This window comes from Periplaneta americana, chromosome 5 (assembly GCF_040183065.1).
Source record: "Periplaneta americana isolate PAMFEO1 chromosome 5, P.americana_PAMFEO1_priV1, whole genome shotgun sequence".
Classification (NCBI taxonomy): Eukaryota; Metazoa; Arthropoda; class Insecta; order Blattodea; family Blattidae; genus Periplaneta; species Periplaneta americana.
The window spans coordinates 155,259,000-155,286,681 of record NC_091121.1 but is presented as its reverse complement, the minus strand read 5'-3'; the positions used below and the strand labels follow the sequence as shown (position 1 = coordinate 155,286,681).

The 27,682-nt window shown below is 34.9% G+C and overlaps 1 protein-coding gene across 1 annotated transcript in view; it reads left to right on the top strand.

Annotated features, from left to right (window-relative positions):
* Ube4B (Ubiquitination factor E4B) overlaps nucleotides 1–26,584 on the top strand; it is a 66,258-nt gene extending 39,674 nt beyond the window's left edge. The window contains exons 16-21 of the mRNA XM_069826704.1: nucleotides 4,965–5,077; nucleotides 7,213–7,358; nucleotides 9,050–9,177; nucleotides 18,196–18,370; nucleotides 23,868–24,014; nucleotides 26,201–26,584. Coding sequence (XP_069682805.1) covers nucleotides 4,965–5,077; nucleotides 7,213–7,358; nucleotides 9,050–9,177; nucleotides 18,196–18,370; nucleotides 23,868–24,014; nucleotides 26,201–26,268 — 777 coding nt within the window. The 3' untranslated portion in view covers nucleotides 26,269–26,584. The remainder of the gene's footprint in view (nucleotides 1–4,964; nucleotides 5,078–7,212; nucleotides 7,359–9,049; nucleotides 9,178–18,195; nucleotides 18,371–23,867; nucleotides 24,015–26,200) is intronic.
* The last annotated feature ends 1,098 nt before the right edge of the window (nucleotides 26,585–27,682 follow it).

Sequence of the window (27,682 nt, the reverse complement as noted above, 5' to 3'; positions counted from 1 at the left end):
CCTTATTGAGTATTAAATTTAATATTCTCTTAAATATGAACAAATTATCATTTAAACGAAAGTTGGGGGGGAAAAATTAATAATAACAATAATTAGAAGGTAACATTCAAAATTAGTTTGAAGTGTAAAATACACTGACCGGCAAAAAAAACCGATCACTTGAAAAAAATACTAAAAGTCAAGTTTAAATGTAAATTATGAAGTAATCTCAGAAATAACATAACTGTTATCGTACTAAATTTAAAAATTACACTTTTATGGACTTCTGACATGTAAATTCACGCCTTTCACACCAATAAATCTTTGGTTTATGATCTAACAACGAAGGAGTGTGTTTCTGTGCTGAACATATGGGGTAGATCATCATAAACAATTGAAGAGGTTTTATTGCTTTATTGCTTCCTTTCCTTTTTGAAAATGAATAACAACTGTCGAAAATGGTTTGTTTGCCATATCGTCAATAAATTTAGTTCAGACAATGCCTCTGTCACCCCAAGACGTTGCCAGAGCTGTTGCTGTCATTGATGACGGATGCAGCCTCTGTTACACCGCTGCTATCATAGGCGCACCATACACCACGGTGCAAGAGGCTGTGAAACCGTTCCGGGAAACACAGAGTTACTCCAGAAGACCTGATTCTGGCAGAAAAAGGAAGACTTCAGCCCGATATGATCGATTTCTCGTCAGCCAGGTTCTAAGAAACCGCCATACTACAGCAGTTGAAGCTCGGAATCGACTACAACATGTGCAGGATATTAATGTGAGCGAGAGGACTGTTCGACGATGCCTTGGAGAACAAAATCTTCAATCACGACGACCTGCTATGGGACCAGATCTGACCTGAGAGCACCGAGCCAACCGTCTTCAGTTCGCTTGTCAGCATGCCCAATGGGCTGTGCAGCAGTGGAGCAGTATGCTGTTCTCTGATGAGTCCAGGTTCTCCCTGAAATCCCCAGATGGTACGGAGAGAGGTATGCACATTGTCTGCAAGGACGCCATTCGGTGGAGGTTCCGTGATGGTGTGGGTAGGCATCTCCATGGAGGCCCGAACGGAATGGTGATCGTCGAGAATGGTAGTCTCAACGCTCACCGCTACATCAACGAGATTCTCGTCCTTTGCTGCATTTATTGGCGATGATTTCATATTCATTCATGACAATGCTCGTCCACATGCAGCGCGCTGCGTATCACAGTATCTTGATGCATTGGAGATTGTTCATCTAACTGGCCAGCTCGGAGTCCCGACCTAAACTCTATAGAACATCTCCGGGATAGGTTGGGTAGACGTGTCCGAGATCGTAATCCTGTTCCGGAGGCCTTAGGTGATCTGGTGGCTGCACTCCAAGAGGAATGGGACAATATCGACCAGAGAGACATCATAACCTTAATCGAAACCATACCTGAGAGAATGGCAGCTGTAATTAGGGCCAGCGGGGACACACCGGATACTGAGTGTTTGTTTCAGTTATTGATAGTGTGAATTTAAGTTTTGTGCATCAACATCATTTTCAGTGAAGTTTAATGAACAAATATTCAGCTGAAAGTTAAGTGAAAAATTTTGCAAAATTTCAACAAAAGTGTAGATTTATGAACATATGACGGTCATTGACTCAAAATTGGAGTGCAAGGTGTGAATTTACGTGTCACAAGTTCATAAAAGTGTAATCTTTAAATTGAGTACGATTACAGTTATGTTATTTCTTGGGTTACTTCATAATTTACATTTAAACTTGATTTTTAATATTTTTTTCAAGTGATCGGTTTTTTTTTGCCGGTCAATGTATTTGGGGATAAAAGAAAACATTGTTGTTTACAAGGGTCTGAAGTAAATTATGGTCAAAATTAGAATGTTTTAGTGAAAATCTTAATGAGTAAAATCAGATTACTGAACAGCAAGCATGTTCTTTTTTATGCCATCATTAGAGACTAGCACAATATGAAGAAAAATTTTTCCAAAGTATAAAATTTATTTTGGCAAAGTATGAAAATATGAAATATTTTATTGCTAAAGTAGCTTCATTTCTAAACTATTTGGAGCAGGTTTACATCATTATTTGCAAAATAAGTCTTTAGAAATGAGTAGTTTTGTCTACATTTAATAAGCTACCAAATAAAATACAATAAATCTGCGTAATTAAACACTTTTTCAACATCATCAAACTCTTTCCTGAATATAGGCACTAGGTAACTCAATTTTTTACACTGAATAGAAAACAAACCTCTTATATTGACTGGACTCAACACTGGTTACATACAATACAAGTAACATTTCTGTATTTCTTTTATAAAACATTACACCTTCTGTCAGCTAATATTGCTTTGTACACATAAAAAGAACACTCCACGTCCCAAACTTGTATCATGCTATCATGCGACATTTGGTAGTTATGAATCATTTAACACACTGTGAAGCACTTCAACAAAATAAAAGTCTTACATCTAAATACTGGGAAGCAAGAGAGAAAATAGCTCGATTGTTAAATCAAGAGCATTAGATACCTACCTATCTACATTTGGTAGTTTAATTTTTGCTGGTATTTCACTGCTCAAGTAAGATGACCAGACGTCCTCTTTTGTCTGGACATGTCCTCCTTTTTAGACCTTTGTCCGGGGTCAGGGCCGTTTCGTGATTTGTATGTCTGATATTTTGAAATTATCTGCTTTGACGCATTTTCAGGTAATTTGCCTGTAGATTGCAGCAGCATCGACGGAATATACTCTTTGCCAACGATCATAACTCCCTGTGCTCCTCCTTGTTATGCTTGTTGCTCAGAAGTAGCTAGTAAATTCAGGTGCGAATGTAAATCTAAATAGATATTTTCTGTTCTTTCTAATAATTTTATTATAGTTCCCATGACTTTCATATGTAGCTAACTGTAAAATCATTATTATTATTAAGTTTTTTCATAATTATTTTGTAATAAAATAGATACTGACATACTTTTAATATGATATAAGTCTAAATCTGTACTGTAAATATTTTGTAGTAAAATAGATATCGACGTATTTTAAAGTCTAAATCTAAGTACAGTAAAACCTTGCTAAAATGTACCCTCTGTAAAAAGGAAACCTGCAGAAACGAAAAATAAATTTTGGAACGGAATGATTTCCTCTGTAAAATAATACTTTAAAACCGAAAACTGCCTAGCGTGAAAACAGAATCTTTTTGGGCACCATTTAGGTAAAAAAAAACCTGACTAAAACGGATAATTTTAAGCGTAACTGTTGCTAAATTCTATCAAACCATTTTTAATTTTTCGATAATAATACGAAGCATGGCATAACTTTTTGTGTGACTGTACATGCAATGATCTGGAAGACTTTCGCTATTCTTTGTCAGGCGTTGGGGTGAAGCTTCTCTAACCATGTCACTATTCTGTGCTTATTGTCAAGGACCCAGGCAGGTTACTGACCTCCTGTACTGCTACTTCTTGCTCTTGCATTTTCGTTCATTTATTCTGCAGTTTTGTGCTGACAAGCCAATACTGATAAAGGACAGTCCAGTAGAACAAAACTGTGAATAATTGTAGCGTAATGTCAATTTAGTTTCACATTTCCGTTTATTTATTCTGAGTTTTATGTTAATATGTCAATACAGTGTTAAATAACAGTGTGAATAAAGTAAAACTGTGTGATTTAATAAAAAAGCCTAGATGGCCAGTTCTATCATGGAAGAGTGGCTTCATTCTTTTAATGGAGCAATGAAACGTTAAGGTCGTAAGGTCATACTGTTTTTAGACAATCTTACCTGCCATCCAAGGATTGATTTGTCTAAAGTGAAATTAATCTATTTTCCACAAAACAAAAATTCAGTTACACAACCGAGCGCAATTTACACTCTGAATTGATGCAGGAGGTGAAGGAAATCCTACAGTGTTGCCTTAAAAAAAAAGTCGCGGCAATGTACTTTAAAAGAAATGGGGGGGGCTAAGAAACTAAGGCGCAGAGAGAGGGAGAGGGCGAGAGACTACAATTACGTAAATTAATAATTATGAAAATACAGTTCACTTTGCATGTACTGTAGTAACTTTTATTTCAAATTATTTCTTCATTGTGTTCTTCCTGCAGTGAGCATATTGTAATAGTCTATTCTTAGCTTTGCCAAAACTCAACCCTTTGTAAAACAAAAACCTGTGAAAACGGAAAAAAAATTCTGGAACGATCGCATTTCGTTTTAGGGAGGTTTTACTGTACATATTTTCTCTCTTTTTTTTCGAATAATGTCCTCGTTTTTAAGCTTTGTGTCCTCTTTTTTATCGATGTGAATCTGGTTACCCTATGCTCAAGCATTTTACAAACTTGATGCAGTGGAATGGATGACTTGGATTTATCAAGTGTTTCTTGGAAAACATCTCTGTTGTGTCCTTATAATTTGTGAAAAGCCCAGTTTAGTGGTAGTTATAGAAATAGTAATGGAGCTGGAAAATCATACAGAATAAAAAAAAATATGAAGATTTTATGAAATACCCGTAAGTATGAAAATTGTACTAAAATAGTACGAAACATGAAAAATAATTTTGTGTTAATTGCATTCTACACCATCATGAATTGTGAAAATCCTTGTTCCCATATTGTTAGCAGATATGGTTGAGAATATGAAATTTCATATTTTGCCTGTCATTAGTCGTCATGTTTTGGTAGTGGGAGAACTGTACAGTTATTTTTACTTTTTGTACTTCAAAAATCGATTATTGGAAAATAAAAATATTTTTGAAATGGGTAGTAAATCCCATTTTTATCTAACAGTTTTCACTATGTACGTGAACTGTAATACAATATTGTATTGTATGTGGTATTTAAAGAATGCACTACAGTAAATTCACATATTTATGCCAGATATATAAACTCTTCTTCAGTCATTGATTGTACGTTTTCCATATTTTGTGAATAATAACTGCAAACTATAAATTTCCTGTGGTCTTTGGAGTTGTGTGTACATTTATTACATATTCTCTTTCTTCTAGAGAATACATGAAGTACAGGAGCTTATGGCTGATACTGAAACGTGGAATCAAACACCTGCAGATCAGCAACAAGCTCGACAACGACAGTTGACAGCTGATGAGCGTCAGTGCAGGTATTTTATAATCTCGATATTGTGCATACATGTTAAGAATACAATAGATAAAGCCAACGCAAGATGCAATGTACTGAAAAGACTTGCAAGAACAAAGTGGGGGTGTGCAAGATCTGTACTGAATACAACTTATAAAACATATATATAAAACCACAAATTCTTTATGGATGTGAAAACTTACAGCATCAACAAAAACCATTGACAAATTAGAAGTGGCACAAAATAATGCTGTCAGATTAATCACTGGCGCAGTTAAATCTACCCCAATAACAGCAATGCAAATAATAACGAAGAACTATCCCATAAAAGAGGAGTTACATAAAAGATCACTGTTGTAATATGAAAGAATGATAAGGTTACTACATGACACATACAGGACAAGCTACCAATTCAGACGCAGAAAATTGAAAATGCAAAATTGTTTTCTACAGACAATCTAGAAACTAGGAGATATATTTGAACTTAATTTAAAATCAGAAAAGTTCCTATTATCTAAATCTCCATTACAGTATGACAATATAAATTATAATACAAATTTAATTAAGGATTTGAAGAGAGAAGAATCGTCTACATTGAATTAAAACAAGTTGCTCTTCAAACTATAAATGAATTGGGGATTGCAGAAACTGCACATTTCACTATGTGTGGCATATTGACATGTGCTATTTCTGCAATCCCCGATTCAGATACATTCTACCCCGACACAGATTTGTTACACATTTATACAGACAGCTCCAAATATCAAAATGATGAACCAGCTGGGGCTGGAATATATTCCAAATTATTCAGTTTTTATTTGTCTACAGGGAGTCCTTCTACTGACTGTGATAGAGAAATTACAGCAATCAACAGGACATTAACACAACTTATTTATCAAATTAATGTTCAAAAATGCTGTTATAATTAGCGACTCAATTTCTGCAATCCAAGCCATAGCTTCAATCAGTATTCCTACAAATTCCAAAATCGCAGAAATTCAATCATCCATACACATACTGGCAAAACAAAATAAAAACCTGTATCTCGAATGGATCCCTATCCATTGTGGTATTATGGGCAATGAGATTGCAGATTATTTGGCAAAGAAAGGTACTAAAATATTACAAGTATCTTTGAAAAAGATATCTTATCACAGTGCCAAATTGTTTATACAAACACAATTTCAAATCAAAATTCTAAAGAAATTTCAAGAAAACAGTAATAATAAATCTTGATTAGTACTGCTTACTGAAAAAAGAACATATACACTACCTGATTCTCCTCTATATGATGCAGTAGTGAAATTTCGAATGCTTGGCCGTGACTTTTAGCAGCACACCTGTTTAAAATTGGAATTTTTGGTTCACCAAAATGCATCCTATGTAACCTAGATGATTCTTTGATGAATCAATGACATTTACGAAAATGTCCAGCTTTGGCATCAAATCTTTTGGATTCAGACTCTAAATTATACTGGGAAGCTAGAAGGCGAATGGAAAACTTCCAAGTGCCTGGGCAATAGATACTACAACTACTGCTGCTACTACTGTCACTATTGCTATTACTTGTAGGTGTTAGGATTGCACAACAGTTATTGACAAAGCATGCAAGCAACGCTGGTCAGCCAACAGAAATCCTGGGAATGTTTGCTGGGACTCTCTGTAGAAATTAAATGTTTGTCCATTTCTTGGGGAAAGAATAATAAAGAGACATTCTTTCAACTCTTTGTACACTTTTCATTTGCACAATTTTTTATGTGGATAATTCATAACTGAAATGTCTTGGGTTGGTTTTAGAAATATTTTGAGATTGTTAAATTTGACTAAAAGTTGAGTAGTCAATAAGGAGTAAATATTCTTAATTCTTTGAGTGAAATTCATATTGCAGTTCCGATTTTCTTCCCTTCAAGCAGTATTATAATATTCCGTTGTTTACTTAACATAGACATTTTTCATTAACAGTGACATTAAAATAACTGTGGCCTTTTTTAGTGTATTTTTATGAAAAGTAACATGATTTACGTTTTTTGTTGTATCATAGTCTGATGTTAAACTTGTTTTAGAAAGAAATATGTTAAATAAATACTGAATTTTTTTAAATAGTTTCGTTAGAAGTACTCATTTATATTGATATTTCATTTCATTATTTATGTTTAGATCCTACTTGACCTTGGCAAAGGAGACAGTGGATATGTTTCATTATTTGACTGTGGACATCAAGGAGCCCTTTCTTCGACCAGAATTAGTGGACCGGCTGTCTGCCATGTTAAATTTCAACCTGCAGCAATTATGTGGACCAAAATGTAAAGCACAGGATTTACAGGGTGATCCGTTTGGATATGGATAAAATAAAAACACCGTAAAACATTTACTACTGAACTTTATTTGTTGGAACTTTGTGCATACAATAGTGAAAGATGGGAGATTCTTCAGAGCTCAACATGACCCCCATTGCGCACCATGCACAACTCATAATGGTGATACAATTCAGCTCATGTTCGTTGTAACATAAGAAGGATGATTTGTTGAAAAGCTTGAGTAATTTTTACTCTCAAATCATCCGTGTTCCTGAGTTTCTGTGAATAGACAACGTCTTTAACAAAACCCTACACGAAGAAATCAGGAGGGGTTAGATCTGGGGAGCTTGGAGACCAAGCCAAGAGATAGCTGCTTCTCGTACTGGGTTTCGCCTGCGACCTCCTGCATGTTTTTTTAAACACAGTACCTGTTTCTACAAATGTTCGATATCACAACATTATGGAATTGTATGTAGGTATATTACAAACACCATACTTACGTTGAAATTCCCCTTGAATTCTTTTAACACTCTCAAATTTAGCATACCAAAGAACACATTGTGCCTGCTGTTGATTTGTAGTAGCCATTTTAATCATCTACGATTTTCATTTGTCCTTTCAGATTATGCATTGTTGTCATATATGGAAACTACCGTCTTTTAATCATAATATAACCAGCAAGAAATTTTTCCTACTATCATAATAGCTTTATAATAATAAATTAATATTATCCATACCCAAACAGATCAGACAGTACATTAGTTCTTAAGTTTTTCATTTACAATTGAGTAGCTTAATATCAAAGACGGACATCTGACCTCAATCGAAATTTAGATAGCTGTGGTTTTTTATACAATTTTTCATGCTCTTTCCATATGAAACCATATGCAAACTCTAACACTATTAATTATAAAATAAATTGTGTTAAATATTACAAAGAACACTGTGAATTAAAAAATTACCTCTAGATCAAAACGATGGAGACGACAGATGTCCGTCTTTGATATTAAGCTACTCAATTATGATTTCAGTATCCTTATTAATATTCATAATTACTTATAATTTAATCTAGTAATTTAACACATATTCCTGCACTTTATCCTGTTTTGTTAGGTTGATTCAGAAGTCATTTGATATGAACTTAAAATTTTAATATGTTTGATTTCTGAAACTTAGAAGGATGTTTATTACTGTTGAAATGTTATCAAGTTCAGAAAGTGTGACAAAACAATAGCAATTGACATGCATTTGTGTTGTCAATGAAAGAGAGGCCTATGTGCAAAAGTGGTTACCGCCAGGTAAGAATGAAATTCCCATGCACTCTTATGCTATCAATGTAAAGAAATGCTTCTTTGCACTATGAGAAGTTAAATAACCGCTAAACTCTGGATGTCAGCTATTTTTCTCCGTTAAATAATACGTATCCAAAATCCAATAGAATAGCCGAAAAGGCATTAATATGGCAGCATTGGGACTGGCAAGTATGTCATATAGTGTACAGCCTCAATACAGTGTATTCTAAATTGAAAATTCAAGCACATTAGATTCAAAACTACATATTTCCAACAACTTTTTCTGCTATCTACACTAATAACGGAGTTTGTCTATGTCGTGAGACTTTTGAATCACCCTGTATATGACTGTGTTGCTTAAAATTTCATTTTACTGTTTTACATGACAATTATAACTTCTTTCAGGTAAGAACCTTAAAGTTCGGACTCCAGAAAAATACGGGTGGGAGCCAAGACGTCTTTTAAGTCAACTAGCCGATATTTATCTTCATTTGGATTGTGAGGGATTTGCAGCAGCATTAGCAGGAGATGAGGTAAATGCTACAGAATATTGTATGTAGTAACGGAATTTTTCGTCTATACGAATTATGAAAATTTATTACTTCTTAATATTTTATGTTTCTGGCCTATGCCAACTAAATGAATCTATAGTGTTGAGACACCCACAGGCATCTGTGATACTAATTAGTAGCACGTGAATTTTCACTTTGTTCCTACATTTACTGCCAGAGACATCTGACTCGGATATTAGGAAAAGTATGATGACAATTAACAGGCCAACCTACTGGCCAGTGGCGTGCGGTGACATTCATCGATACCCCAGCAAATTAAAAAAAAAAAAAAAAAACATAAATTTGTTTGACATAATAGTGAATAAGTGCAATATTAATCATCTTAAATATATTAATATAAATATTTAAAATACTTACATAATGCAGGTATGTTATGGGATAACCGTACGCCAGGAATGAAAGTGCTGTTTTGTTACTTAATGGTGAACTCCATTCTCCTGTCCTGCACAGCAAAGAAACCTACAGTCCTTTCCAAGAATGTGTCCTTTTGCCTGATTTCTTCAAGAAGATCTGCTTCAATTGACAGTAACGCCAGATTTGATAGTCTTTTTTCGCCAGTCCTGTTTCTTGAATATGTTTTAATTCGTTTTAATGCTGAGAAAGACCTCTCGACTGAAGCTGTAGATACTGGTATTGTACATATTAGTGAAATTAACTTTGAAAGCTGTGGAAAAGATGTCGAAATGGATTTGTCTGACATTATTTGTAATAACTCAAATGAGTTTTTTTCTTTAAAATCATCAGCAGCATAGAACACAGTTAGCTCATTTCGCAACCTGACTTCCTCAAAATGGTTACCATAGGCACTAAGTAAGTTAGAGAATTCAATCTGTGAGAACTGCTTTTGATAAATGTCATATTTTCCATTCTCACTTGATATTAGTCCTAAAAAGCCTAAGCTACCATAGTCTTGGAATCGACTTTCTAGATGGCTGTCAACATTGTCAAATATTTCATAATATATTTGTTTGTAATTCACATTTCTTTTGCATGGTTCTCCGACTTCATCTGCTGTTTCTGCAAAAACAGTTTCAAATTCATTTCTCATGGCTGATATGTTTCTGCAATGTCAAAAGATTTGCTTTGAAGAATGCTATATAGAACACTAGTAAATGCAAATATTTTGTCAAAAGTTCTCAGCAGAAAACAGAAAGTGAAGTCTCTCAAATTTAGAAGGTAACCCTTTACAGGTGCCAAAATATCTTTCTCAATTTCACTTGAATTGTTTAGCATTGCATCAAACACCTTATATATAAGTCATTTCTATGGACATAGACTGTATTTATCAATCTCTTTGTATAATTCCATCGAGTTGGTGCAACACTAGGTAGCCTCCTCTGTAGAAACGCATCTAGGAACTTGGTTCTCTTGTGACCGGGAGAAGAAGGCAGCAATGCCACTCAGAGTACTAAAAAAAATTTTGCATTCTTTTATGTTATTGACTGTGTTTGATAATACCAAATTTAGACAGTGAGCATAACAATGTACAAACAACGCCTGTGAATGTGTCTGTTTAATAAGTGCTTGTACCCCGTTTATACGACCTGCCATTGAGGCCGCTCCATCATAAGACTGTGCGATTAGTTTGTCATTGCTGTCAAATTCCGTCAAGTATTGTCTTATTAGCTCAGCAATCTCTGGAGCTGTGCGATTTTCACTTACATCTTGAAAGCCAATAAACCTTTCTTTTGTTTGGCCATTATGTACGTACCGGAGTACAATGGAAAATTGTGCAGTATTAGAGACATCTGTTGTTTCGTCAACTAAAACAGCAACATAATTGGCTAATTTTATTTATAATTTTATTTCTTCTAATAATAAAGATTTGGCTACTGCTTCTATTAGATCATTTTGTATTCTATTAGACACGCCTTTGAATACTGTAGAGGTTTCTAAGTGTGCTTTCAAGAGGGGATCGTATTCTGCAGTATATTTCAGAAGTTCAACATAGTTAACCCTATTAATGGAAGTACTGGATTCATCATGGCCTCTGAATGCAACTTCCTCCTTTCTTAGAAAACACACAGCATGAATAAATCTCTTAAGGAGTTCCCTGTTTTCCTCAACTTCCTTATTATGAAAAGTTATTTCATTTTTAAGCTGGTCACTTAGTTGCATGTCAACCCGAACTCTTCCAAAAGAGGTAATTAAATAGGATGCTTTAATGTGCCCAACAGATTGCTCATGAGAAACTGCTGCTTTTGTGAAGCTCCCTAAGTTAATGTAACCTGATTTTGTCCAGGTGGTATTTCTATCTTGTCCAAATAACAGACAATTCCAACAAAATAGAGAGTTATATTTTCTGCTTCCAGCTAGCCATAAATATTTCTCATAAGAAGAAACTGTAAAATGTTTGGTACAATTTTTAGATTTATGTACCAAATCTGGCAACTCAGGGGTTGGCCTACCTTCCTGTATAATGCTCTTCTTTTCTTGAAAAGGCCTCGTTGAAAACGGTCGCTCATGTAGCTTCTCAATTATGCACTCCAATATACTCATTTTTCATATAAATTACAAATGTTCTTAATAAAATTAATATAACAACTAGAATATTTCAATGACAATGCCACAAAGCGAACTGCATTCACTATCTTTAACTACTTCGCAACATGTGTAAATTCTAAGTGTAAACACAAATTCAAATTGTAGGTGGCCACGCTTACCAAGTTAACAAACTGAATGCAATAAAAGTCAGTCCAGAAATAACTACATTATAAAACATATTAAATAAATTAACTATGTAGGCCTACTGTATATTAACAAGTTTACATTCCAGCTAAAAGGTAACTTCCAACTTGATACGAGTAAAATATGTTCAATAATATTATCATCAGTATTTTTAAAACCTTCCGGCTACACTATTGGCTACCCTGATCTGATCAATTCACCATTTATACCTTTATGGCTCCACACCAACGAGCTAGAGAAACTCTAGCTCGTTGCTCCACGCGCTAAGAACAGTGAGCTCTCACTGGCTAAGAATTCTGACGTCACCTAACACCAGCTTGCAGGGTTTCTTACATTATACATGACTAACCCCCTCTCACTCTCTTACCCGCAAAGCACACCCGAAATATAGAGAGCGCATGCGCTAACTCAGCAAATTCAGTATTGCTGGGTCTGGCGAGCTCTCATCTGACAGCACATCATAGTGGATTCGCGCATGGGAAATTCAAACTAGATTTATGCAACAATGAATATAGTATAGTAAAACAACGGTGTATAGAAATTACTTACCCCCAGCAGTGCTGGGGTTGATGGGGTTGACTGCACGCCACTGCTACTGGCCAAACATGGAACTATCCGTTGTGTTGGCAACTCTAACAGTGACAGTTATTCAAGTGAAGTAAGTGAAGGAGCCCTTCACCTCTTTTTTTCGTGTTCTAATAAAATGTATTTATTTTTTATCAATAAATTAAAATAAAATGCATTCCTTGCTGAAGTATATTTTGCTCTACTTTTTAATCTGCCTTGCTCGGCTTAGTCCACTCAGCAATTAATGCACTCTGGTGCACTTCAGATGAACCCCTCAGCAGTCAGGCCACGTAGTTAGTAAAGATCAGCTGGTAAGGAGTGTGAATACTGAAGGTCTGAAGGAGGCTTTCTTTTTTTGTTTAGTAAACAAATCCAGGCGCCATGACAATGACTTGCTTATTGTGAACTGCCGACCCTTTTCGCGAGGCTATTATGAAGTCTCTTGAAGCGACATTCACCTGGTTTCACTATTCTTGGAGAACAGAATCCCTCTCTCACACAAACACAGACTAGACTGGCAGACTAATCTTTTGTAACTAAATAAGAAAGCATAAAATATTGTGTAAAAAATTAAATATCGTTTAAATGTAAGGTATTACACATATATTTCGGTATTTTTTTAAGGTTAACATTTCTTGAATATTATGTTTTGTTTAGATTTTGAAATATTTTGAGTACCCTTTAATAAAGGAAGTTGGCATAAAATTTGAAACTTCGTTTTTAGTTTACTTAATAAACATATTCTTGGTGGTGACAAATGTAGTAATGTGTTAGGGTGTTAGCATGCATATTAATATGGTGAAAACACGAATCCATTAAATGATTTAGTTTGCAATCCTTTGGAGATGTCGTTTTCTGTTTCCACAGACGTTAAACAAGATATTTTAAAATACGGCAGACCAACACCTCACATTTAATATAACTATAAAAAAAAAATTAAAAGTGCTGGCCGATCATACAATATTCAATTCCAGGATTACAACTTGTTCTGTGGAAGTTACTATAACGAGAAGTTGTATTGTTGGCCATGTCTTCTTGTGGGGAACAAGAAACTCACTTGGAATTCTACTGGGTTTTGTGACTTCAAAAATTTCAATTGCGGTCTTCGCAACCATACAGATTCAGGTGAACACATTCAATATGTTTTACAATTAAGGGTGCTGCAGAAAAACATGAGCACCACTGAGGATGCACCAAACTACTAAAGGAAGATTCCAGATTGTACGTAAGTCAATTTAATGAAAACGTACATTTAAATAGACTGGTAATGCACACTTCAATCGATACATTATTGTTTCTAGGCAAGCAGGAATTGGCATTTCACTGTCACGATGAGAGTATTTCATCACTGAACCGACGGAACTTCAAAAAATTATTGGCTCCCTTATATTATGTGCTGTGGTTTTCATAAAAATTGATGGGTATATTACACTAATCTAATATTGTCACTGTATAGCTTACAAAAACGCAACATTATGTCATCAATGACGTCATGGCCATCCATCGATTCTAGGAAACTACCTAGAATTCTATTGGCTTCAACTAATTTATCCTACACGAACTGCTACTGAACTCTAAATGTATTAATCATACAGGCTCTAAAGGAAAACTTGATGAAGGGTTTACTATTGGCCTAAAGATCTACACTAGCCATGAGATAGGTTAATCTCATTGAAGAACCAAACCTGAACGTAACTAAAGAACTCCTGATGACTTTGGAAAGGAGAACCATCAGATGGGTAACCAGACTTCTGACCAGACACTGCCATCTAAACAAACATCTCCACATACTGACCCAACTTGTGGAACTGTGGGATGGATGTTGAGTCATCACCTCACATTTTGTGTAAGCTACATCAGACATCAGTGTCTCGGGAAACACATGTTGTCTGTCTGCTGAGTTAGCTCTGTGATAGCGTGTCTGCCACTAGACTAACCAGCCCAGGTTCGATCCCCGGCAGAGTCAGAAATTTTCATATACAATTTCTACCTTGGGGCTAGGAGAGGTGGCGGTGCACAACTTCTAATCACTAGATTGTGCACCAATATGCCTGGGTTAAATCCAGATCTCTCCGCAGTGCATATGAAGATAAGTTATGTGTCATTGTTGATAGTAATGATTCGGATGGAGACGTTAAGCTTGGCAGTCCCCTTGGTGCTATTAGACAGGAGTAGCCTACATGCTGACATCTTCATCTCTCATCTTCATCATCATCACTCATGACATACACTACACTTACACGAACAGTTACACATATACTCACCCTAATACACGACATGACTCTCCACAGATACATATCATGTACAGCATGGCCCGCCGAAGTGGTGTGTAACTTGAATATGGGTCACAGTTCTGCCATCTATCCGCAATATGCAGAACCCAAATCACGTAGTGAAGTGAGTAGGCAGGCATACATACATACATACTGTACACACACACACACACACACACACATACTGTACACACATACATACATACTGTACACACATACATACATACTGTACATACATACATACATACATACATACTGTACACACACATACATACATACATACACATACATACATACATACATACTGTACACACACACACACACATATACATACATACTTACACAGGCCTACATAAAAAAATACTGTACATACATACATACATACATACATACATACACATACATACTGTACACACACACATACATACATACTGTACACACACATACATACATACATACTTACATACTGTACACACATACATACATACATACATACATACAAGAGGATACCCAGAAGTGCTGTAATAAGTGAACTCAGTGAACTAAGCGAAGCCAAATGGCAAAGTGACTGGAATGTAACTGAGAAAGGTGCAGTCACAAAATCATTCTTCCCAAATATTGCAGACAGACTCAAACTGAAATTCAATGTAACCCCTAACCTAACAGCAATGTTGACAGGACACGGCAAAACCAGAGCGTACCTACATAGATTTAAAATTATAAACAATCCAACATGCCCATGTCAAATTAGCCACCAAACGGTAGACCACTTATTGTTCGATTGCAAACTCTTAGATCAGGAAAGAGATGCTTTAATCGCGGCTGTATTAAGAACTGAAAACTGGCCACCTAACAAAGACGACCTCATAAAAAAATATACTAGGAAACTTATACAGTTTGTAAATAATATACCTTTTGAGAAAATTAGCCAGTTGTAGAAAAAAAAAAGAATTGTAAATAATGTTAAATGTAAATGGTAGAAATTGTAAATAATTGTAAAACTAGAGTATCATAAAAAAAAACAATAATTTTAGAATCTGCAATAACATCACAGTCTAACAGTAGATGGTAAACTATAAACGGTAGATAGCTATAATTAATTGTGACCTTAGAACATTTTATAGAGAAAAAATAAGAGAAAATTGTGGAAAAGAAAATAATCCAACTCAGATTGAAAATTTTAAATTGCAGAAAATCAATATAAATGCAGCATATATGTCGAGAGAAATAAGTGAATGGCAAAAACAAAATCAACTGATCTTCAAATTAGATTGTAAACTTTGAATTGTTATAGATGATTGTAAATAACTGTAATATTATAAGAGAGCTCAGTGCATGTAGTATTACTCAGTGTAATGGAACATGCCGTTTTTAATAAATAAAAAAAAAATACATACATACATACATACATACTGTACAGACAGGAATTTCAGGAAATAAACCCAGCACCAATGCAAAGCTGGTCACACACTGCAGTTTTCTGGGTTGATTTCCAGTTTGTGGAGTGCACAATGGGCCATTTGTATTTAAGTGCTTCAGTAACAGTCTAACCCTTATTTAGGAGGAGGAAGAAGAAAAACAAGACAAAGTAGGAACAGTATGAACAGTATGTGGGCAATTGAAATGCCTGCAAGTTAAGCTACATGGGATCCCAACTTTACTTCCTTTCTGCAGGGAGTCTTATTATATAGATTTTTCTGGCTTTCTACGAACTTTGGATTCAAAGACTAATATGATAACTTCTAGACCACCAAGAACGATTTGATTATGATTGATTAATAGTGAAATGGAGTTGTAGAAAGGTGCAACATGCATTCGTACAATGAATGAATATGTCTGTAATGAAAGCTATCACAACTTCACACGGAATTTTAAGATTTTTTTCTGAAAGTACTGCCTAATGATTGTTTATCTTTTATTATATAATACACACACACACACACACATACATATATATATGATGATGATGATGATGATGATGATGATGAAGATGAACCATAAGTAATGACATTAATTTCAGTGGGTTATTCTTTGATATTTCAAACAAAAAAGTTAAAATACAATTTTGCTCGTTTTTGCTTCCTTTTTGAGATAAAAATTGTTCTATATGAAACATTTCATAGCATGTTTTAGAAAAGCCAGTGATTGAATTCTCAATATGCTCAGTAAATTTAAGATAGCAGTGTATTGTGATAATCTGATAATAAATAACTGAAAGAGTTTTAGTTTTGTCCTTCAAATGTGCAGAAATTTGATCCGAACAAATGTAACATTGTAAAATTTCATTACAAAACGAAAAGTTACATTTGTTGGGATCAAATTTCTGCACATTTAAAGGACAAAACTAATATTCTTTCAATCATTTATTATCATAATAAACTCCTCTAATAAATTGAGTGACCATATTGAGAATTCAATGAATGGCTTTCCCAAAACACACTATGAGATGTGTCATAAAACAATTTTTATCTCGGAAAGGAAGCAAAAACTAGAAAAATTATATTAAACTTTTTGATTAGAAATGTCTCAAAGAATAACCTCCTGAAATTAATGACATTACTTACGATTCACTCTGTACATATATAGGGTGGCGTAGAACGGGAGATTTTGAATCAATTAACACGAGGTCATACTTGAAGTTGGTAAGACTCTGACACCTCCATACTGTCCCTTAGGCATTGCCATTTCAGTTGTCATGAGGCAGTGGTCGGAAGAGCATCGTGAATTCACAGTAAAAACAAAGATGGTTGTGAAGCTGCACAATGAGAATTTAGGCGTCATTTTCAACTTTTTCACCACAACGACTACTACTGCCACCCCAACTAACTTGTTCTACCCAAAAAGAGTCTATTATTTTAATTCTAAGATAATCTCCACCTTTAAACTTAAATACTTATTTTTATGTAAATTATTAGGTGTTATAATTTTCTACAAAATAGTTATTTACAATTATTTTAAGAACCAATGAACATGACTTGATCATCTGCAAATAAATAATTTTTATAAAATCTGATTTCCTCTGCTATTTGCTTACAATGTAATGCCTATAAGTTGAAATTCTAATCTATTTCGTAATAGGACAGATTGGATTCAAAAATAGTTAAAAAGTTAAATATACTAATTTGTTCTACCCGAAAAGAGTTATTGAGTATATTATATCAACTCTAAGATGATCTTCACCCTTAAACATAAATACTTTTTTTTATGTCGATTATTTGGCGTTATAATTTCCTACCTCTTTTTTTTTTTTTAGTACAACATAGTTATTTGCAATTATTTTAAGAGCCAATGAAGATGACCTGATCATCTGCAAATTAAATAATTTTTATAAAATCTAATATCCTCTATCATTTGTTTATAACTATGTCAATATTTAAATTAAGCAAAGTGAACATTAACTTTAATGTCTATATATTTTATGATTAATATATATTGACTTTCCACATTTCAGCGCTCCTTTAAAAAGGAACTATTTGAAGATGCAGCTAACCGCATGGAACGAGCACTAATTAAAACACCTTCTGAAATTGAACAGTTTCGAAGTCTTGCAGAGAAGGCTAATGAAATAGCTATCCAAAATATCAAGAGAGAGGTAGATTACAGTGATGCACCTGATGAGTTCAGAGGTGAGTCTAAAATTTGAAGATGTACTCATTACTTTATTTCAAAGTTTAATTTTGCAGTTATTGTAAAAAACAGGACAAGGAAAATGAAAGGTAAGCTGTTAATCTGTATAATGTTGAATTCAGAAGGCCTATGTCACTGTTGATAGTGATTCGTCCATTGGATGGGGTATTAAGCCTGGTGGCCGTCTTGGCGCTATTCGACAGGAGTAGGTTACATGCCAACACTGGGATTTCTCTTCTCCCTTCCCCATCTTTATAATCATCCTCACTCATTCCCTACACGAACACTTACACTCATCCCAGTACACGACATAACTCTCCACAGATACACATCATGCATAGCGGGGCCCGCCGAAGTGGTGTGCAACTTGAAAAATGGGTCCCAGTCCTGCCATCTATCCGCAATATACGAAATCCGAATTACAGAAGTGAAGTGGGTATGCATTAGAAAAACACACACACAGAGTAGTATAATTCAAAGCTTTATATTCTATTTCCTCCCTCCTCCCATGGCTGACTTCAGCAGTTATCCTATTTGTCTGGCTTCCCACTAGAGATTTGACTGGATGTCATATGTATGAATATATCGTATTCATGGAGTAGCATTGGAGTAAATGATTCTAGTCATTTTGGTGTCCAGATTATTGTAGATATGCAGTGTGGCAAACTCAGACGAATGAAGAAATGGGCCCCCAGAGAAAGTAAAATTGGATCCTTTGGGTAAAAAATATAATGTAATAATAATAATAATAATAATAATAATAATACATTGATTAAAGTTCTCGTTAACACTTTGTTAAAAACATAAAATTTACTAGTCGTACGTTAAAAGTGTTAATATTGTTAAAAAAGGTATATACCTTTGACAGACGGCCCGTTTCGACACTAGTGTCGTCCTCAGTGTCTCTTGAACCACTGGTGATCTTGACTCTGCGATGTGCAGTTGTCGATGGTAGGGGTGGGGGTGTGTTGCTCCTATGGTGGGGGTTGGCTGTTTGTATGTTATGATGTATTATGACGTCAAATAATGTGTGCATATTGAACTGCAATTGTGTGTTAAGTATATATTGTGGGTATGCTATTGTATTCTTATATATTTCGTACTGTTCTAGGATGTTTAACTGTGAACTTTTTGGTGTGATGTGTAAAATTTCCATATCTGTTTCTATATTATTGTAGTCATGATTATTGTTGATAATGTGATCTGCATAATTTAGTCATGATTATTGTTGATAATGTGATTTGCATATCACATATCACATTATCAACAGTAATCATGACTACAATAATATAGAAACAGATATGGAAATTTTACACATCACACCAAAAAGTTCACAGTTAAACATCCTAGAACAGTACGAAATATATAAGAATACAATAGCATACCCACAATATATACTTAACACACAATTGCAGTTCAATACGCACACATTATTTGACGTCATAATACATCATAACATACAAACAGCCAACCCCCACCATAGGAGCAACACACCCCCACCCCTACCATCGACAACTGCACATCGCAGAGTCAAGATCACCAGTGGTTCAAGAGACACTGAGGACGACACTAGTGTCGAAACGGGCCGTCTGTCAAAGGTATATACCTTTTTTAACAATTTTAACACTTCTAATGTATGACTAGTAAATTTTATGTTAATAATAATAATAATAATAATAATAATAATAATAACAACAACAACAACAGTAGCAACTAATTCTCTGATCTTTAACACAGGGACGAATTTCACTCACACATTTATTAACACACTATCCTTAAATACTAATCTCCTCCGATTTTCATGTCCAGTACTCATCAAACTTAAATTATTTAAGAATTTCTTAATAAAATGCATATTTTATTGACTTCAGCTTGGAAAATAAACGATCTGCAGGTGTATTTAGTCACAAACAATGGCAGAAAAATTCTAATCGCAGTATCCAACTCGAAGATGAGAGTTCAGGAATTTAATTTATATTGTATTATAATAATTTCTATTATCATCTTGTTGCTAGTAGAACTGAAATAGGCTTAATTAGTTTCGGAATTTTAAAATACTTTTTTCTCTTTCATTAGCTTCCTATTGCTTAGCATAACCACTTTCAAAACACCTCATTACTAATGAAAAGTTAAGAGAAGAATGTTACGATAGAAAATAAACTTTAATAATTTAGTAAACTCAACAACGCGTCATTTACATTCAAAAGCTGAATGGATACTGTCGAATGTTATGTAGAAGAAACCATGTAAACAGACAGCCGAAATAATTGATCCTACCATCAGATTTGAAATCTCAGCCACTCAACCATCTGAAGTGAATGAAGAGAAAAAGAAAATCTACGAGCCCACGATTCAGTACCTATCGGTGAAATATAACATTGAAAAAATCACAGTTACCGGTCTCTTCTTCGGAGCGAGAAAGCCTTTGTAAAGTGGAGGGAAAAATACAAGCTGACGAGAGATCTTCAAGATGCCATCGTCACCGCCATAATAAAATTTTCTGTAGCAATATTTCGTCAGCATCTTTATGGTGTATATTCAATTTAAATTACACTTGGTTCTATTTTTTTTTCTTATGTCTTATTCACTTTTGTCTGAAACCTGTTTATATAATTTTTCATTTTAAATTTTATTGTGAGCTATTCTGTGTCGCAGGGCAAACCCAAAATATTGGGTCAGACTACTAAATTAAATTAAAATTAAGTTACATTGTTGTATAACAATTTTTAAATAAAATTTTATGAAATATAATTGTATAACAGTGTTCCATATATATACAAAACATTATTAATAAAAGAATCTGGCATCTTTGGTATAATACATAAAAATAGTTATTGAAATATAAATTATTTCAATGATTGTAACTGTTATAAGATTAAAGAAAAAGAGTATTAAGAGAACTGAAAGGTTGCAGACTTGCCTTAAGCAAGACAAGAATGAAGATTATAGGAGAGTGGGGGGGGGGGAGGGATGCGCGTGTGTGCGTGTGCATGTGCGCGTGCGCGTGTGCGTGGGCGTGCGCGTGTGCGTGGGCGTGTGCGTGCGTGCGTGGGCGTGCACGCGTGCGTACTGACAGTTTACAGTTTGTTTTCCCAAATTTGGGGGTCCATGGCATTATTTACATCTCATAATTTATAACCCACTCAATTTTGCAAAGAATTGCTGCAAAATTTTTCCTCTGGATAACCAGTGCACTCCTGTATGCAAAAGTGATGAAGTACGACTATTTCTGAGTGATATTAAATTTCCATGTGATCAGTTTAATAACTTCTCTTGGTTGTCTATGGCAGCCTACTTAGCAGATATTTTTGCGTACTTGAACACACTTAATATGAGTCTTCAAGGTAGTGGTATGAATATTTTTGACGTTGGAGACAGGATTGAGGAAGCAATTATAAAAAAACGTCTGTGGGCAAGTCGAGCTGAAGGTAGTAGTCTCAGCATCTTCCTAACATTGAGTCATTTCTGAAGTCCTCTGATGAATTGCCACAAGAAGTTGAACATGTCATTGTTGAGCATCTGAATGATTTAGCAACTAGCTTCAGAGATTACTTTCCTCCCTCAGATTCCGAAAACTCATGGATAAGAAATCCTTTCAAGTATGGTGTGGTACAATTAAAAACTTTGTCTGAGGAGGAGCAAGATGAACTTGTTGATGTTATTTATAATGGCTCATTTAAAATATTTTTAAAAGAATGTAGGCCTACACTTGATCAGTTTTGGGTGAAGGTATTTTCTGACTATAAGAAAATATGTAAAAAGGCATTGAAACACCTGGTTCCATTTTGTAGCACATATCTTTGTGAACAAACATTTTCAATACTTTGTTTCCTAAAAAACAAACATAGAAATTGCCTCGATGTTGAACCTAGAGTGATCAGATTCACATTGATAAAAAAGAGGACACAAAGTTTCAAAAAAGAGGACAGGAATATGTACTTAAATTTAGGCTTAGGCCTATATTATACTTTAAATTACATCAATATCTATTTTATTACAAAATATTTACAGTAAAAATTTAGACATATCTCACTTAAAAGTATGTTAATATCTATTTTATTACAAAATAATTATGAAAAAACTTACTAATAATGATTTTACAGATAGCTACATATGAAAAACAAAGGAACTATAATTATTTAAGAGGACAAAAACTATCTTTTTAGACTTACATTCGCACTTCGATCTCTCGATTTACTAGCTACATGTGGACAACGACCATAACAAGGATGAGCAAAGAGAGTTATTATGGTCAATGGCAAAGATTATATTCCGTTGATGCTGCTGCCACCTACAAGCAAGTACTTGAAAAAGGCGTCAAATCAGATAATTTCAAAATATCAGGCATACAAGTTACGAAAAGGAGGACATTTTTTTATTTTTTTTTTTAAATCTGCCCAGACCTCGAGCAAAGGCCTAAAGAGGAGGACATGTCCAGACAAAAGAGGACGTCTGATCACCCTATGTTGAACCTGATTTAAGGCTATAAGTAGCAAATATTGAATCAGACATGGATTGTCTGAAACGAAAAAAGGTATGATTTTTTCCATGGCATCTAGATTCAGGTATACATTGTATGTTCAATTTAATTGTTGTTAATACAGTATTGCTATCTATCTCTCAACTACTATTTTTATGCAGATACCAAAATGTTGTTGTTGTTGTTTTCTAATGCCAGGCGTTTGACAATAAAGTCATTTGACCTCTTGCACTCCAATATTTTTCAAAGATATTATCATGGCCAGCCACTGAAGCACAGATTTTGAGGTGTTCCGAATCCTTTCTTGGTTTGAGTTGCACAATGGGCAGTTAGGGGACTGATGTATTCCAATTCTATGCAGGTGTTTTGCCAAACAATCATGGCCTGTTGCCAATCTAAATGCAGCTACAGACGAGTTTCGTGGTAAATCGGGAATTAACTGTGGATTTTGATGCAGAGAGTTCCATTTTTTCCCTTGGGATTGTGTTATCAAATTTTGTTTGTTGAAGTCTAAGTATGTAGATTTAATAAATCTTTTCACAGAGTAATACGTAGATTTAGTAACAGGTCTGTAAGTAGCACTGCTGCCCTTATTTGCTAAAGCATCTGCATTCTCGTTTCCCAGGATTCCACAATGGGATGGTATCCATTGGAATACAATTCTTTTATTGAGTGATATTAATTGAGAGAGCATTTTAGTTATTTCTGCTGTTTGAGATGAAGGTGTGTGTGAGATACCAAAATGTAAAGGTGAGGATCCATAGCTTGCCTTAAAAATAAAAAGAGGGGTACACAACTCTGAAGTAATTGGGAACCACTGGTTTACAGTATTTATCTAGGGTTGAAAAAGAGATTATTGCTCGTTAGGGAAGACTATTAATTGGTGACTAAATTGATAGTAGATTTCTCCCTTTCTTTCATTGGAACAATGCCTGAAAATGAATGTAGTATAGCATGCTTAATATTCTTCCATTTTGTAATTGATATATGTTTATAAATGATTGTCACTTCAATAGATCCATTGATGGACACATTGATGGAGGATCCTGTGACGCTACCATCGGGCAAGGTGATGGATCGTCCTGTCATAATGAGACACTTGCTCAACTCATCCACTGACCCTTTCAGTAGGCAGCCCTTATCTGAAGACATGTTGCAGCCTGGTAAGTGAAGAAAGTATGATTTCCACTAGCTGTATGTTTATAAAATGAAGTGGGATAGATCCATTTTTTTTAAGATATTGTCAATTTTTAGAGATATGTGGTAAACATTTTGCATCCCTTTTTGATGAATTAATGGAGAGCAGAGTTTTAAATTTTTCGAACAAGATTCAGAGACATCACATACAGCTAATAATTCCATGAACATACAGTAGAGGAGGCAAGACCTGTCCAGTGTCCTTATCATGTGATGGTTTTCGAGAAATGCAAGGTGAACCACGTACCAAAATGGACACAGGAAATAATGACGACCTACAGAAAACATTCAAAACACTACTGACTAAAAGAGGATACAATTCTAGACAACTTAAAAAAATAACGATGATTTAATTTGAAGGCAGTTTCTTCTCAGCTAGTAACCCAGCCAGTTTCTTTTTTTCTTGCTGATCAGTTTCAGCATTATTCTTTCTTCACCCACTCTTTCCAACACAGCTTCGTTTGTTATTCTGTCTATCCATTTCACACGCTTCATTCTTCTCCATATCCACATTTCAAATGCTTCTAATCGTTTCTCTTCACTTAGTCGTAATCTCCATGTTTCTGCCCCCATACAAATGCCACAATCCACACAAAGCATTTCACTAGTCTCTTTCTTACTTCTTTTTCCAGAGCCCCGCACAACATGCTTCTTTAAGCTTATTATATAGGGTGGTTCAAAAAGAGTGCCGGTTTTGAAATGGCTGGTAAATTTTCGTTTGTCGGTTGGTGACATTGTTTTATTTAGTTTCTATTTCCAGGAACATTCCGATTGGTGACTCAGTTTGAATTTCTTGCATTCTCGCATCCTGTGTCTAACAATGGAGCAGTTCACTTGTGCGCAATGTGTGCTAATCATGAAAACATTTTATCAGAATGGAGAGAGTTATGCTGCAACTGTCAGGCGACTTCGTGCGATTCTAGGGCGTAATGAAACACGGAATGAATCAACAGTTCGCAGACTTATGAAAAAGTTCTTTGAGACAGGTTCAACAGTAAACCTTAAAAGTCCTGAGCGTCGTCGTTCCCAGATCACCTCATTTTGCGCAATGCTGACCATCAATGGCCACCAAGATCATGTGACTTAACTCCTTGTGACTTTTTTCTTTGGGGTCATCTTAAGTCATTGGTGTATGCCAATAAACCCCAAAATATTCATGACTTGAAGGTAGGAAATTCGACGAGTTGTCAGCGAAATGGAATTGGAAACTTGTTGTGCAGTCATAGTGAATTTCATGGACAGAAGTCTTGCATGCCAGCGCAGTAGAGGGGGTCATAAGCCCGACATCATGTTTCATACATGAAATGGAAAGGTTAAATGAACATGTTTGTGTATTTTGTTTCTGTCTTTTGTAGAAATAAACATCTTAATTTGATATATCAAAACCAGCGCTCTTTTTGAACCACCCTATATTAATTGTTATTTTGAAAAATTATTATTATTATTATTATTATTATTATTATTATTATTATTATTATTATTAATAACTAATGAAATAAAATAATTGCAAATAAACTCAGCATTAAAACTTAGTGATATTATTGAATTAAATACTATTATAGTCACAATCATACCATGGTATGAAAGAAAAATTTCACAACCTCGAGCGGGAATCGAACCTGCGACTTCCTGTTCTCCGGTCAGATGCTCTACCACTGAGCTATCGAGTTTGTCTCACGCCAAAGGCTCGGAATTATCCTTTCATACTGGCGACTCTGTTATAGAGTACCATGGTATGATTGTGACTATAATAGTATTTAATTCATTAATATGTCACATCAACGGACGTATATACGTCATCCAAACATCGTAAGATGAAGATTACATTTGTAAAGTTTCTTTCCACCCACAAGCAGTGCTGACTAAGATCAGACGCTATGGACAGTACTCTATAACAGAGTCGCCAGTATGAAAGGATAATTCCAAGCCTTTGGCGTGAGATGAACTCGATAGCTCAGTGGTAGAGCACCTGACGGGAGAACAGGAAGTCGCAGGTTCGATTCCCGGTCGAGGTTGTGAAATTTTTCTTTCATGCTATGGTATGATTGTGACTATAATAGTATTTAATTCATTAATATGTCACATCAACGGACGTATATACGTCATCCAAACATCGTAAGTTGAAGATTACATTAGTGATATTATGTTCTAGCTGTGGAGTTAAGGGAGAGAATTTTGGTATGGAAACGTGAGAAGAAAAAAGCAGCGTCTTCCCTATGAAGAGTCACCTTTGCCCAGAAGTGAGGCCCATGAACGAATGTTGTGTGAATGTCGTGGTGTTGCAACGATCTCTCTGCGGCAGCCCAATATGCAGGCAGATAGTCTGTTCTGTATTGTGCCAAGCCCTTCTACGATGCATATCTTGGGTATGCAGCATTCTCTGTCTTGCCTGTGTCATAAGACTATAGAGGCATTTACAGCATTTTTAGAAGAAGTTAAAACAAAGACTCGTTTTACTGCCAATTTGTGGACTCAAGTTTGTTGAGCTGTGCTGAAAGGAAGATTTAATAAACACCATACGAAGGTATGCATTTGATTACTGTGTACATATATGTGAGTGAGTGCGTGTATGTGAGTGTGTGTTTGGTTGGTTGGTACATCTATTGGTTTCATCTCGGCTTTTCCGAGGATTTCCTTTCAGCTTAAATTCAGCATGCATCATTCGAGAGTCGTGTATCTGGTAAAATATTGTAATTGGTTCTAAGTTCTGGGTTGGATTTCAATTCAACTGCAAAGCACATCATCATTTCTCCTATGAATTTTAAAACGTGTACATAAAATTAGTATTGTACTGGGCATATCCTTTGACTAGTTTGAAAGAATTTAATTTCATATTAATATATTTACTGATCCTCAAACTGAGCAGGGAGAGTCTTCTTGTATTGATAGGTTATGTGTGCACTTCTATGAATGAAAAAAATAGAAACGTCTCAGATGGTTGGAATATTAGAAACGGAAGAATAAAATGTTCTGAAAACCATAGAGATCATTTATTTGAGTTTTAAGTATTAATTGCATACGTGTCATATATTACAGATTTTTTTGTTTTCGATATAGAAAGTTTCAATTTATATACGTTTATTTCAATATAAATTAAGGAATTTAAAAGTTAATACAATCCACAAATATGTAAGCATTGTAGTAACAAATTATGTGTCAATGGTTATTTTATCTTCATAAAAAATTAATAGTTATCACACAGTATGTTGTTTATGGGTTTTTAGCCTATATTTGCATAGATCTTGAAACAGTTTACGGAAAATAAATTTGACAAGTTAGGAATCTGAAGACGGTTAAAAAAGACATTCCTGGAATTGGATAAGCAACTGTTAGATTCACTAGTCAGCCAATTGTGATGTGTATGCTAGAGCAAGAAGAAACAAGTTAGGTTACTGCTTCAATGCAACTCAAATGCTGTTATACACATACTTTCTTTGTATATTTATACCAGAAGATTAGAATAAATCAACTCAAATGACTTTGCCCAGTATAATGACGCCTTTCTAGTTTCGAGACAACTTAACAAATCGCTGTAAAGGAAATGCATAACATTAGAAAACTTGCTGCACTTACAGGCACTGTATATGGCTGTCGAAATGAAAGGATGTAGTAAGATCCTCCAGATGTGACAGTG